This window comes from Chrysemys picta, chromosome 5 (genome assembly GCF_011386835.1).
Source record: "Chrysemys picta bellii isolate R12L10 chromosome 5, ASM1138683v2, whole genome shotgun sequence".
Taxonomy (NCBI): Eukaryota; Metazoa; Chordata; order Testudines; family Emydidae; genus Chrysemys; species Chrysemys picta.
In genome coordinates, this window is record NC_088795.1 from 142803792 (window position 1) to 142819166 (window position 15375).

General features: G+C 51.4%; 1 protein-coding gene across 2 annotated transcripts in view; it reads left to right on the forward strand.

Moving 5' to 3' along the window:
• LOC112061285 (C-type lectin domain family 4 member F-like) overlaps positions 1–15375 on the forward strand; it is a 269396-nt gene that overhangs the window by 59751 nt on the left and 194270 nt on the right. The window contains exons 1-4 of one of the 2 annotated variants that reach the window (XM_065598405.1): positions 1697–2239; positions 5955–6071; positions 11357–11464; positions 12600–12734. In XM_065598405.1, coding sequence (XP_065454477.1) covers positions 2179–2239; positions 5955–6071; positions 11357–11464; positions 12600–12734 — 421 coding nt within the window. In that variant the 5' untranslated portion in view covers positions 1697–2178. Of the gene's footprint in view, positions 1–1696; positions 2240–5954; positions 6072–11356; positions 11465–12599; positions 12735–15375 lie in introns of those variants that run through there. The other variant, XM_065598407.1, reaches the window with a different exon arrangement.

The following is a 15375-nucleotide window of genomic DNA, read 5'->3' on the forward strand; positions in this document are numbered from 1 at the left end:
CTCAGAGCCACCTTAAGGCTCAGGGCACGTCTTCACTACCTGCCGGATCGGCGGGTAGCAATCGGTCTATTGGGGATCGACTTATCGCGTCTAGTGAAGACACGATAAAATCGATCCCTGATCGCTCTGCTGTCGACTCTGGAAATCCACCGTGGCAAGAGGCGGCAGTGGAGTCGACGGCGGCGCGGCAGCGGTCGACTTGCCGCCGTCCTCACAGCCAGGTAAGTCGACCTAAAATACGCCACTTCAGCTACGCTATTCACGTAGCTGAAGTTGCGTATCTTAGGTCGACTCCCGCTGTAGTGTAGACCTAGCCTCAGTGTTTCTAATGTTGCTTCTTTTTTTTGTGCACCTCACTCCTGCTGTTGCTCCAGGGGGGCACTGTCTTTTTTCCCCTATTTCTTTTACTACAGCTCTTATCTGCTATTTTGTTACCAAAAAAAAAAAAAGAAGGCTCCAGAATTTCTTCCCCTTCTCCTGGGTTTGACGGCCCTGCTGCAGCCACGACTTAAGATATTGAATGTTATAAAGCATTGAGGTGCCTTAAGGGTTAAGTGATAAATACCAAAGCCAAACACCACCAGTTACCTGTGTCTGGCAAAAACTGTCTGGCAGTTCTGCAACTTTGAATGAAAGATTCAGATGGCTTTTAGTGGTGTTAGTTAAAAACAAAACAAAAACCAATTTAAACACTCCACATATTTACACAATATGTTTATACACACACACACACACACACACACACACACACACACACATCCTCTTTTGTTTAACATCCCTTACACCGCTTTAATCTTTACACAGCTGCACATAGATTACACTGGTGTACATTTGGGAGCAGGTAAGTTCCAATAGAAACCCCTTATGTTCTTTTAGCGAATTTGACTAAATTGTTCAGTCAAATGATTCAAAGCAGACTGTCGTATTGCCTGGCTTATTTACAATGATTCCTTTAGAAAAGGGCCCATTTTCCCTTTAGAATGGCTGCAAAGACACCAAGAATTCTCTTCCTATAACACTTTTCTTTCATTAATATTTCAGAAGGTTCAACTGCTTAATTCCCTCCAGCCTGTGCAGAGTTAACGTCTCACTCTCTTTCCTTAACTCACTGGCTGAGTTGGGAAGATGGAACCAGGAACCCAGGGACGGCCGGCCAGCCCTGGGGGAGCTCAAGTCACCTCTTAACGACCTGCTTGTTTTGGGGTGGTTGGGCTTGTTTTTGAAAGGCAGGGTCACATATTTATCTCGTGAGACGTGGTAAGTTTGGTTGGCTTTTACCCGTCTCCTTTCAGGTGAAAGGCTCTGTAGGCCTTTACCAAAGCCCTGATCCACCCTGTTCCCCCTCCTAGATCCTAAAAATGGTAAATAGAGGGGGGAAACTGAGGCACAGAGGGGTGAGGTAACTTGCCCACGGACTCCCAGTGAGTCAGGTGCAGAGCAAGGAATAAGAACTGGGAGTCCCTATTGCCAGGGCTTGTCAGGGACAGGAGCAGCGGGGACAGCTGCTGGCCGGCTCTCTGAATCACTTCACTGCTAGACAACCTATAAGGCCATCTGCTCTTCCTGGGACCTGCCGGAGGAGCCACACCACTGGCTGGCTGCTGGCTCCCCGGCCTGCTTCGAAGCCTGGCACCAGCTGAGATCAGCGGCTGCTCAATGTGTATCTTGCTCCCTGCAGCTGTGCTTCCTCTTCGCCCAGTCCCTGCTCCGGCCGGTGTCCAGGCCCTGCTCCTGCTCTGCTCCAGCCCCTGCTCCCCTTCGGCTTCAGACGTCTGGTTTGATGCCCAGCCCTGCCCCTGTCTCACTACACTGCTTGGCCCCCACTTCTGGCTTGGGCTTCTGTCTCTCTGGTACTGATCCCGGGCTCCACCTCTGGCTGAGGACTCTGCTGTACCCCCCACCCTGGCTCTGGCATTTGGCTTCTGACCCTGGGCCCATTTCCTGGATGCTGCCCACGCTGGACCCAGCTCTAGCCCATTGGCTGAACTCTCGCTTCCACCACTGGGGCTGACCGCACATGGCCCCGCTGGTGACAGGGTGGCTCTCACCACCAGGCATCACTTCCCATTTCTATTTCTGTGCCAGGGCAGCTGTCAGAGGGAGGCTGTAACCCAGCAGGCTGCTGAAAGGACCCACAGGCCAGTGATCCGGGGCTCGGCTCAGCGCGAAGGCAGGAGAATGGCGAGGGACAATATCTATGAGAACATGCCGATGACGGAAGCTGCTCCCCTGCCCAAAGGTAAGCACAAGAGGCTACACCGGACCTGGACTCCCGTTGGCCTTTCCTTGGCTTTGCGGACTCTGCAGAGCATTTTGGGCAGCGATCGCTTGATCCACTGACCACGTCCCCAGAGCTCAGCCTTGTGCTGGCTAGACAGCCCCACGGGCAGTGGGCGAGGGTACTCGGTCAGTGCTTCCCAGTGCAATCTCTCCCCTGCCAGTCCTCAATGGGAGAAGGGCACAGGGGGGAGAGATGGGAGTCCCTGCCCAGCATCCCAGCCTCCTGCTGGCCAGCGCAGTGCCATGGGCTGGCCATAAAAGCCATCCAGGCTCCCCCTCCCCAGCTCACTGCCACCATCAGCCTCTCCCGGGGGTTCTAGCAAGGTTCAAAAAAGAACTAGATAAGTTCATGGAGGATATGTCCATCAATGGCTATTAGCCAGGAGGGGCAGGGATGGTGTCCGTAGCCTGTGATTGCCAGAAGCTGGGAATGGGCGACAGGGGCTGGATCACTTGATGATTCCCTGTTCTGTTCATTCCCTCTGGGGCACCTGGCACTGGCCACTGTCGGCAGACAGGACACTGGGCTGGATGGACCTTTGGTCTGACCCAGTCTGGCCGCTCTTATGTTCTTATGTTTGGTTGGGCAGGTGTCAGCTGAACAAGGGCCTGCTCCGGGGGTTGTTTATCCCCTTTGGTTTCAGTGCAATCCAGATGCTGTGTGGCAGCTGTTCTGGTTTCAAACACATGAAAGACGCCCAGGAAGGTTCAGGAGACAGGCAGGGAGACGGGGCTGACGGAAGTGGAGGGTGCGGCCGTAGGCAGCTGCAGCTACGCACGAGCTCAGCTAGGCTCTCTGCAGTGACAAAGGAAAACGCAAGGGAAATGTAAGCTGCGCTGGGTGATAGAGAAGCTCCTCCCAGAATCTGTTTCAGTAAAGGCTGAGAACTGTAAACTCAGTACATTAGTGAGAGGCAGTGTTAGGGGGCTTATTCCTTCACCCGCTCACTTCCCTGGTCCTTCGTGCATGAACAGAGAGCAACAATACCCAAAGTCCAAAGGTGCAAACAATTCGATGTTTATTGGGGTGAACGTCCAGCAAGCATGATTCCAGTTTCCTTCCTCAGTATCCCCCTTCCCAGCTCTGACACCACAGAGACTTGCCTGTGTCCCTGTTCCCATTCCCTGTTCCCATTCCCCCCTTAGCAAAACATGATCCCAATTTCCCCACCCCCAGTCTCTGTTCCCATTCCCCCCTCCCCACCCCTTAGCAAACATGGTTATGGGTCCCATTCCCCTCACTACTTCCTGATTGAATGCAGACTACATAGTAAAACTTGAGTTCTGCTTAGCTATATCTTCTTAACCAATCATTTTACTGAAATGTAACTAACCAATCCTAACATATTGTAACATGATTATCTAACCAATTATATCCCACCACCTTAATTGGTTAACACCCAACAAAATTAATTATACAGCAGACAGAAACAATCGCAGAACCAGCCAGAGATTATACAGACAAACAATAGGGAAGTGGAGACTACAGTGATAGAACAATACAGAAATGAGGATTTCACATCCCAGCTATTGATAAGTGAGTTCTTGCCAGACAGGAATACAATCCTGTCCTGGTAATGCCCGTCACCTCCAGAGAAAGGGAAGAGCCTGGAAGATGTAAAGAAAACGTAGTTTGATGGCATCCTAACAGCCCAATAGCACCTTATATCAACCCACTTCCCAGTTTATGGCTGCCTCTGCTGTTTAGCCAAAGATCTTAGCCTACGAACACGGCCTTAGACTATCCTAGTGAGAGAAGGCCCATAAACAGGCAGCCTGTGATTTTGATTCTTATCTTGTACCTCTATAACTAGCTAAGTGATAAGAATACAGCGACATTCTTAAAGTACAGGCCTTTGCAGAGAGGCCTGGATATCTCTATCCTAACAGGCGGCTGCACCCTTTGGTTAGCGTGAGAGAAGCCACTTCTGCAATGTAAGGGGATTATCTGGGCATCTGAGTGTTATCTGCTGGTTCCAGGAACCACACGCCATGGGGGAGCAGCGCTAGCTAATGCCTGAGGCCCAGATCAGATCGGGAGGGGATGTGGCCAGGGGCAGCAGCTTTGTAGAAATGTTGGTGGTGCTCAGAACACCCAACCCCCCTGCAAACTTCCCCCTCCCCACCTGCCTAAGGCTCTGGGAGGGAGTTTGAGTGGGAGAGGGGGTCTGGGATGGGGCTCTGGGATGGAGTTTGGGTGCAGACTCTGGGCTGGGGCAGGCGATTGGGGTGCAGGATGGGTGCAGGCTCTGAGAGGGAGTTTGGGTGCAGAAGGGATGAGAGGTCAGGCTCTGGGAGGGAGTTTGGGTGCTGGGTCCAAGCTCTGGGCTGGGGTAGAGGGTGCAGCTGCAGGAGGGGGTGAGGGGTGCACGGTGGGGGTTCTGGGGGGGTGCAGGATGAAGGTGCAGGAGGAGGTGACAGGTGCAGGGAGTTTGGGAATGGGAGGGGGTGTGGGTGGTGGGGGTACAGGAGGAAATTTGGGGGCCGGAGGGTGTGTGGGGTGAGGGGGTGTGGCTGCAGGTTCTGGAAGTGGACGAGGGGTTCGGTGCTTACCTGGGGCAGTCTGTCTAGCAGCGGCTCCTAGGCAGGGCAGGCCGGGGGTCTCTGCGCACTGCTGTCCCCAGGCAGTGCTCCCCCAGCTTCCCATTGGCTGCAGAGGCATTTGGGGCGGGGGCAGCGCGCAGTGGCACAGCCCCGCCCCCACGGGACGCAGGGACGTGCCGGCAGCCACGAGGAATGAGCGTGCAGGAAGCTGCTAAGCCCAGCTGCGCTGCAGGGTGGCGGCAAGAGCCCCTGGGCTGCTTTAAATTGCCCGTGGGCAGCAGGCGGGGACGTGTGGGGCGAGCACGCGGGGGGGACAGGCTGGAAACTTTGCTGGAGCCAGGCCCACGGGCCAGGAATATTCCTGGTGCCCGGTAGCACGGGCCCATAGAACTCACCGCCCATGGGTGCGGCAGGCTGAGACTTTCAGGGAGAGGAGAATCTGATAGTCTTGCATCTCCAAGCGGCTGCCGTTCACCTTGGAGAGACCAAATCCAGACCACACAGAGCACACTTACTTCTGTCTACACATCGATCCTGGCTCGAATGCAGCTCTAGTCTTCTCCCTTTAATGTGCAGGGGAGACACAGTCTTCTGGCTTTGCCCTGTGATTCGCCCCTTGGCTGCCTTGCAGTGAGGAGCCCAGCATCCTGGGGCTGGGTTATTAGACAGGGATGCTGGAGAAAGGCCCTTCTGGGAACACTGCTGCTGTCAGCCCCACTTTTCTCCTGCAAAGAATCATTTCCCCCTCATTTCACTGCCTCATTGTTTTCATATTTCATAAGTTGTTTCAGGTTCCTGTTCTCATTTAAAAATGCTCCTTTGGGCCTGGACTTCACAAGCCCTAAACTTCCCTCTCAAGAAATGCTTAGGCAGGGGGAAAGTCCTGCTCCCAGATCTCTCTCACAGGACGCCTGCCTGGCACTAGAGTCACTCCTGATTTAGGGAGGGTCGCTTTTCACATTCAAGTTCAGGTCGGTTCTGACCTTATTTGGCCTGATTCCGCTGTTGCTGTTAACCACAGTCAGGGAATAGGAGGCTGAGCAGTTATTGGATTTGAGGGATGGAGTTTCCTCGGTCAGTGGCATTTGAGCTGTAACTTTCCATGGATACGTTTCTTCTTCTCCTTCAAGGAAATCCTCCCAAGACATCGGTCCCTTGGCGGCCCAGGGCGGGGGGCATCGTCACTGCTGTCCTTCTCCTCCTGAGTCTGGCCCTGACCACGTCCCTCCTGGCTGTGACGCTTCTATGTAAGTTCAACTGCAGCTCCAAGCCCAACGTTTGCCAACTTCCATACAGGCCAGCTGGGTTGAATGGGGGGGGGGCACCCCAACATTTCAACAGAATATCGACCGCGTTTCCAGTCTATCTCACCAAATAAATCTCCTACTCCAGGGAGTTCGAATGGAGTTGTAAGATCTTGCCCTGCTGGTTTGATACTAGCACAAACTTTCTAAGTCTAACGGTGGTGTAGCACTGGCACAGGTCACCTAGGGAGGCTGTGGAATCCCCATCACGGGAGGTTTTTAAGGACAGGTTAGACACCCACCTGTCAGGGATGGTCTGGGTGAACTTCATCCTGCCTGAGCATCACCTCAGTGACTTCAGATCACACGTGGCAGCCCCACGTGCTCAACCTGCGCTCTGAGGGTCACGCTGGGTCCTTTCCTGACCACCTATCACCAGCATGAGCCTCAGCCCCAGGTGTCCTCATGGCACAATGGAAATGCCCTACGGAGAGACCGGATGGCCCAGTGGTTCGGGCGCTTGTCTGGGGGCTCAGACTGCTGGGTTTAATTCCCTGCTCTGCCAAACAGTCCCTGCCCTGGAGCCAGCAAACAGAGCTGAAAACAAGGGAGTTGGAGTGGAGAGCTCTTGGAGGAGAGGGGAGACAAGCTTCCCTGAGTAGAGGGCCTATAAAGGCAGCCAGCCAGTGGCAAAGAAGCCAGCAAACAACTGGAAACAGGGGAGTTAGCGTGCATGATTGTAAGGAAAGTTTGGGGGAGGGGCGGTGGCATTCTGTTTTTGTGTTGTGTGGGGTTTTCTTTGTCCTTGACAGGCGCTTAGGTGGGAAGGGTGTGACAGACACAGAGGCAGCAGTGGTAGTGACCCAAGCAATGGAAGAGACAATGAAGATGACCAGATGTGGAAGTTGTGGGATGTACATGATCCTGGAGCAGGTACCTGAAAAGAGCTTGTTTGTATGAAGTGCCGCCTGAGAGAGCTGATGGAAGAGAAGAGCCGAGGTTTGGAGATGCAGGTGGAAACTATGGTTGAGTTTTGAAGGGGCTTCAAGCAGATGATGGAGGGAAGGCGAGAGGAGGCTGACGGGAAAATTCAAGACTGGCAAATCCAAGCTAGACTGGAGAACTCGGAGGGGAGACTGCTGGGTGAGGAAAAGTGGCCAATGGAAACGTGATGATGAGAACTGGACAGAAGAAAAGACCAGCTAGTGAAGGAGAAATAGAGCTCAGGAATAGGTTTGCTGAGTTGGAAAATGAAGAAGGCTTGCAGCTGGTTTAGCAGAAGGTGGGAGGGCCAGGAAGAAGGGTAGAGCAGCTAGTCCTACAAGAAGGGAAGAAGAGTCAATGTACATACCCAGAGTTCGGAGCCCCAGGAGGACAGAGGATGACTTGCAGTAGATCGCAAGGGAGAACAAAAGACAAGAGGACTTGCATGCAGAAGGAACAGAAGGAAAGCTGGAGAATGACACCAACACAAGCAAGAGGCAGGTCTACGTGATTGGTGACTCCTTACTAAGAAGACTGGACAGGCCTGGCTCCAGAGCTGATCCAGAGAACAGAAGGGTGAGCTGTCTGCCGGGAGCTAAGTTATGGCGTGTGAACCTGAGGCTGAAGAAGATCCTTATGGGAGCCTGAAAGAATCCACTGATTGTCCTTCATGTGGGAACAAATGATACTGCTAGATTCTTGCTGGAATGGCTCAAGGGAGATGATGCCAGGCTGGGGAAGACACTTAAAGAAATGGAGGCTCAGGTGATCTTTAATGGGATTCTACCTGTCCCTAGAGGAGGAGAACGGAGGTGAGACAAGATGATGATGATCAACAGACGGCTCAGGCAGTGGAGCTTTAAGGATCTCTGGGATGGTCGACCACTGGGAGGCATTCATGGACAGAGGTCTGTTCTCATGGGACAGACTCCACCTGAGTAGGGAGGGAAATAGATTCTGGGATGGACGGTGGCATAACCGATTAAAAGAGCTTTAAGCTTGGAATTCAGGGGAGACAGTTGAGAGATGCTCACGTAATCTCCACCTCTGATTCTAATATTGAGCAGGAGAAAATCGAGTAAGAGCAAATACAGCAATGGAGAAAGGAACAGCAGAGGGTAGGAGAATGGACATCAAGAGGAAAGAGTTCCCATACCAATGATGCTAACACTCAAGTAGTAGGTGATACTGGCAGTAGCATGACTGTAACTAATCGCGTGAGGAACCCTGGCAAAGACGAGCGGAAAAAAATAAAGTGTCTATACACCAATGCAAGAAGCTATGGGAACATAATGGAGGAACTAGATCTACCGGTGCAGGAAGTGAAACTAGATGTTACAGGGATAACAGAAACATGGTGGAATAGTAGCCACGACTGGAGTACAGACATTGAAGAGTATGTGCTGTTCAGGAAAGACAAATGAAGGGAAGGTGGTGCAGTAGCATTGTATATTAACGATGAGGTAGACTGACTCTAAAGAAATTAGAAGTGCTAGAAAGGATAAAGCAGAGTGTGTTTGGGTCAAAATCACTTTGCGGAAGAAGGCTACCAGGTCTGCAACCGGGGGCCTTGATTTCAAAACGGGAAACTTTAAAATATTAAGGCAATTAACTAGGGGAATGGACTGGGATGAAGAACTCAAGGATCTGAAAGTGGGGGAGGGTTGGAATTACTTTAAGTCAGTTACAGAAGCTCTCTGAAGCCTGCATCCCAAGCAAGGGGAAAAACTTCCTAGGGACGGGTTGTGAACCAGGCTCGATGAACAAGTGTCTCACACATGTGATTAAGAGAAAGCAGAAATCCTACTAAGAATGGAAGATGGGAGGGATCAGCAAGGAAAGCTACCTCTTGGAGATCAGAAAGTGCAGGAAAAAGTGAGAACTGCCCAGAGCCAAGCAGAGCTGGACCTTGCAAAGGGAATTAAAACTAACAGTAAATGGTTCTATAGCCATATACACAAAAAGGGACTGCCCAACACGGAGGATGTGTTGGAGATTGAAGATAATCTAGGCATGGGCAAATGCCTAAACAAATACTTTGCCTCCGTTTTTAATAAATGGAATGAGGAGTTAGGGGTAGTGGCAGGCTGGCTAATGGGAACGAGGATATGGAAGTAGAAATTACCACATCTGAGGTGGAAGTCAAACTCAAAAGAGCTTAATAGGACCAAACTGGGGGGCCTGGATAATCTCCATCCAAGAATATTAAAGGAACTGGCACATAAAACTTCAAGCCCACCAGCAAGGATTTTTAGTGGTCAATAAATTCAGGGGTCAGACCCGGTGACTGGAGAATTGCTAATGGAGTTCCTATTTTTTAGAAACAGGAAAGAAGTGATCCAGGAAACTACAGACCTTTTAGTTTGACCTCAATTGTATGCTAGGTCTTCGAACAAATTTAGAAGGAGAAAGTAGTTAGGGGAATAGAGGTTAATAGTAAATGGGATAAAATACAACATGGTTTTACAAAAGGTAGATCATGCCAGACCCACCTTCTCTTTCTTTGAGACGATAAGTGATTTTTTAGAGAAAGGAAATGCAGTATATCTCATCTATCTGGATTTCAGGGCTTTTGATTCAGTTCCACATGGGAAATTATGACTCAAATGGGAGAAGATGGGGATTAATGTTGCTGTTAATCCCTACATGCATGAACTTGCACTTTGCATGACTGAATTTCATCCCATTTATATTACTCCAGGTTTCAAGGTCGTCCAGCTCTACTCGTATGATATTCTGGTCCTCCTCCATGCTGGCAATACCTCCCAACTCTGTGTCACCTGCAGATTTCATTAGCGCACTCCCCTTTTTGTGCCACGGTCTTTAATGAAAACGTTAAATCAGATTTATCCCAAGGCTGATCCCTGAGGAACTCCACTAGTAACCTCCCTCCAGCCTGACAGTTCACCTTTGAGCATGACCCGTTGTAGTCTCCCATTTAACCAGGTCCTGATCCACCTTTCAATGGGGTCGGGAAGCAATTTTCCCCCAAATCAGATTGGTAGAGACCCTGAGGTTTATTTCCTCTGCAGCCTGGGGCATGGGTCACTTGCAGGTTTGAACTAGTGTAAATGGTGGATTCTATGTAACTTGAAGTCTTTCAATCAGTAACTCAGCCAGAGGTTATGGGCCTGTTACAGGAGTGGGTGGGTGAGGTTCTGTGGCCTGCAGGAGGTCAGATTATGATCATGATGGGCCCTTCTGGCTGTAAGGTCTATGAGACCTGTCTCTTCCTCAGTTCTCCACCTGTAAAACGTGGGAGGAGGCTTCCTTACTTCACAGGGATGTCGTGCGACATTAAATAATATATTAAAGACTGTGAGGTGCTCAGATACTGCAGTGAACGGAGCCAGAGACGTACGACGGATCGCGGGAAAGGTTCCGCAGACAGCACTTAGATCACAAGTCTGTTGATGATGCACAAGCCGGAAGAGAACCTGCTCCCCGGGGCATCGCTGGGTTGGCCCTGAGGTGCTAAGGGGAGTGGAGGCTGATTTTTAGGGACAGATGTTCTGCAGGTGTCAATCGAAGTAGCTCCTCTGAAGTCAGATTGACACCATCTGAGCAGCTGGCCAGTAGTCCTGCAAGCCCAGATCCTCAGGGCATTTGGGCCCTGGTTTTCATTGAAATAACTGGGAGTTTGGGGCCTGAACACCTCTAAGGGTCTGGGCCTACAGTTAGCAGACAGGCCCCTGAGACACACCAGGAGCAGAGCTGTCAGGATTGTTAATAAGCACTTGGATGGCCACAGGGCCCAGAAGCTGCACCCAGGTCCTGCTTTGCATAGCGCTAGGTGCTGCACAAACACACAGGAAAATGAGGTCATAGAATCACAGAACCATCAGGTGAGAAGGGACCGCAGGGGAATCCAGTCAAACTCCTGCCAAGATGCAGGATTTGTTGTGTCTGACCCATCCCAGACACATGGCTCCAGCCTCCTTTTGAAAACCCCCAGTGTAGGAGCTTCCACAACCCCCCAAGGCGTCTGTTCCATCGTCCTGCTGGTCTCACAGGAAGGAAGTTTGTCCTGAGATTTAATCCCAGTCTGCTCTGCTGGAGTTTGTAGCTCCCTGCTCCAAAGAGCTGACGCCCTACGTTAAGACGGTGTAACATACACCAGGAGAGAGCCCCGAATGGGGCCTTGGCTTTGCCTGTGTCCCTCCTCGGGAGGGAAGGTTTCCAAGATTAAAATGAAAGAAGTCATAGAGAACAGGCTCACAGTCGAAGCATATTCCTTCTCCGTGCCTGGCTGGTCTCCAGCACTGTTCAGTTCGGTCGCTGACCTGCAGACATGTGATTTCTAGATCTCCGGGGACAGAGTAAGCTGCAAGCGGTTGAAGAAGCGGTGCAGAAGCTCCAAGTCTCTCTGCAGCCTGACAACGCCTCGGACGCCTCAGCAAAGGGATCGGACAGTAAGTCGCAGGACGAGGGTCTTAGACATCAGGGTCGGCTCTCCTCCCTTGGCCTGGAAGCGGAGCACTCTCCAGCCTATAGGGATGCTGGGTGCCTGGCATCCTCCTACTCCCCTCCAGAGACGTCCCTGCCAGGTGGTCCCGTCCCCCGTCTAATGAGCTGCTGCTCTGCCCATTCCTCTGCCAACGGAGGCTCTGTTCCCAGGGACGGGCGGCTGCTCCATGTTCCCTCCTAGCTCCCTTCCTGGCAGTGGCAGGCTGGCTGCATCCGCCCCACGCTCCTACGCAGGGTGACTAGTGGTCACCATCTTCTGTCCTTTCCCTGTTGCTCCCTTCGCTCCAGAGTTTTCACCATGGCCCTGTATTGTCAGGATTGCATTCGCGGGACAGACGGATGCAGCTCATGAGACACACAGGGGGGAGTTCAGACCCTGGTGTAAGCAGGACGTCAGTGGAGCTGCACTCGTGGGTCTCAATTCCCCCCAGTCCCTGAGCCCCTCCTATGCTGCTCCAATAATTTGGGTAACAGCCACAGTCCCATTGCTGGAGACAGAGCGCCCCCTTGTGGCCACGTCTTACAACGCTCTGTCTGTCTGGCCCAGGGCTGCACATACAAACCGGCCCATGGATCAGGTTATTCAGCGTCCAATCAGAAGACGGACCTGAACTAAACCCCGGCACAGAACACGCCGGAAAGCTGGGCTGTTCAAAAACCTGGCCTGGAGCTCAGGGCCATGGCTCGGGTCCAGGGATGTTCTTGCAGCCCCAGCTCTGCCCCATGCTGCAGGTGACCCACTCACAGCTCACAAGGTGGGAGCGATTGGGAAGAGGAGGCTGGGGAGATTGTGGGGACAGGGCTAGAATTCAGGAGAGCTGGGGTCAATTCCCAGCTCCGTTGCAAACTTCCTGTGTGATCTTGGGCACATCTCCCTGCACCTCAGTTCCCCAGCAGGAAAATCATCCTTTATTTCTCCCACCTAGAGTCTATTTTGACTGTGAGCTGTTGAGAGCAGGGACTGTCCCCTCCTGTCTGTACAGCGCCTGGCACAGAGGGGCCTGCAGGTGCTGCTCTACCACACGTGCTGATAATCAAGTGTTCTGCATCTCCACTGAAGTCGCTGTGACTTTCTTCTAGGTCTGCAGCTATTGGATGAAGCGCAGGCAGGAGTCCGGATGCTGAAAGCCCAGCTGGGTAATGTCAGTGCAGCGTATGGAGAAATCCAGATCCGTTCGGACGGTGCAGCGCGAGCAGCAGTGCAAGGTCGCTGCAGTAAGTACTAGCTGCAGCGCTGGCTGGTGCCGTTTCTCCTGGTGCTGAGGATAAACGGAGGATTTCAGGCTCCAAGGCTGACAGCGCAGCGCCTTTCACCAGCACCGAGTTCTCTTCCATTAAAAATCACCGGTGGCTGCGCCTGGGCCAACACCGTGGTGATCAGTGCGGAGTTAAATTACACCCTGGGCCTTGTCAGCCTAATGGGATCACCCAGCTGTAACGATGTGGTTCTGGCAGGACCCAACTGAGAGTGTCAATTCAGGACAAATTGCTAAAACAGGGCAGTTACAGCCCAAGGCTGGGGTTTTTCCACCTCTAAGCCAAACCAAACCAGCCAGACTAAGAGGACTTTGGTGTCACCCCACTGGCTAACCACAAGTCACACAAGCAATTCCCTTAGACACTCCAGTTTCCCAGTATCAGTACCAGTGCCACTCATTATGGGGACGAATGATTATGAAAATCAATACCCCAGTAAAAGAAAACAGGTTCTCCTGATCCCAGAGGACCAAGCCCCAGACCCAGGTCAATATACAAATCAGATCTTACCCACAACTCACGCTGTTGCCAATCCTTTAGAATCTAAAATCTAAAGGTTTATTCATAAAAGGAAAAAGATAGAGATGAGAGCTAGAATTGGTTAAATGGAATCTATGACATACAGGAATGGCAACGTTCTTGGTTCAGGCTTGTAGCAGCGATAGAATAAACTGCAGGTTCAAATCAAGTCTCTGGAACATCCCCAGCTGGGATGGGTCATCAGTCCTTTGTTTAGAGCTTCAGTTTGTAGCAAAGTCCCTCCAGAGGTAAGAAGCAGGATTGAAGACCAGATGGAGATGACGCATCAGCCTTTTATAGTCTTTTCCAGGTTTAAGAACACCTCTTTGTTCTTACTGTGGAAAATTACAGCAAAATGGAGTCTGGAGTCACATGGGCCAGTCCCTGCATACTTTGCTGAGTCACAAGGCGTATCTGCCTTCTCTCAATGGGTCCATTGTATAGCTAATGGTCCTTAATGGGCCATCAAGCAGGCTAGGCAGAGCTGACACCAACTTGTCTGGGGTGTCACCCAGAAGCATAGCAGAAGTTTGAAATACAGACAGCATCGAGTCAATATTCATAACTTCAACTACAAAATTGATACACCCATATAGACAGCATAATCGTAACCAGGAAACCATAACCTTGTCTTAGACACCTCATTTGACCCCCTTTATACAAGATTTGGTGCCACTACCGGACTTTGGTTGCAGCCATGTTCTATATCGTCCCAGTTCAAATCAATAATGTCACACCCCCAACGCAAAATTGATGCAGGAAGCGATGACACAAACATCACTGACTGCATCCCAAGAGCTCCCCATCCTTGGTTCTGTCTTACTACAGCAAGGATTGGTGTATAACAGAAATGGTTTATCAAAGTCATGTTCAATAACATGATTGAATCTCTTTACAAACTCAAGGTACAACTTGGCTAGAACAATAGTGGATTGGATCTGCTCTTGCAGCATGGTTCCTGTATGCCTCATGTGACCTTGCCAAGAGCTAAAGAAAACAGCTACTTTATTCATACAAGCTCTGGCAAATGTTTGGAACCCAATTAACATCAAGTCAATGTAGATATTAACCTTGTTCATAGTACAGGAATCTTGGCATTTAGCCATGAAAGCAATATGGTAGTGTGCCTCAGTTTACCATTTCATACAGCACATTAGGTCTGGAATGTCTTTTCTCCTGTGAAAAGTTCCAATACTGTTTACAGGCATTAACTGGGCAACATTAGCATTACAAGGCCTTTTAACATAAGGTGTGTTCCTATGTATCATTTTCAACATGTTCAAGGGATTTTTCAAAAGATCAGGCACATTGTACAGTTTTACAGTTCTTGGTAATAGCGACACATTAGTTAAAAAATTACCATTAGCAATAACAACAAATCCATTGCAAGTGTCCATTTACAATTATGTTTGCTATGCCACACCTTTGGCTCAATACCATTGGAGTTTGGGCATTTTTGGGTTAACCTGTGGCTTCCCTTTGCAAAATTAAGTTCTTCTTTTCCTCCTTGTTCTGAAGGATTAAACCAGGGGTCTCAAACTCAAATGACCATGAGGGCCACATGAGGACTAGTACATTGGCCAGGGGCCGCATTACTGACACCTCCCCCCCCGCCGCCCTCGGCCCCGCCCCCACTCCACCCCTTCCATGAGGCCCCACCCCGGCCCCACCCCTTCCCTGCCCCCATTCTAACCCCTTCCCCGAAATCCCCACCCCAACTCTGCCTCCTCCCTGCCCCCAGGGGGTGTAGGAGGGGTGTGGAGTGTGGTGGGGGCTCAGGGCAGGGAGTTGGGGTGTGGGGTGCAGGAGGGGTGAGGGGTACAGCAAGGGGTCAGGGTGCAGGGTGCGGCAGGGGGCTCAGAGCAGGGGGTTGGGATGCAAGAGGGGTGCAGGGTGCAGCAGGGGTATCAGGGCAGTGGGTTGGGGTGCAAGAGGAGTGCGGGGTGTGGCAGGGAGTTCAGGGCAGGGGGTCAGGGTTCAGGTTGCGGCAAGGGGGCTCAGGGCAGGGGTCAGGGTGCAGGAGGGGTGCAGGGTGTGGCAGGGGGCTCAGGGCAGGGGGTCGGGGTGCAGGAGGGGTGCA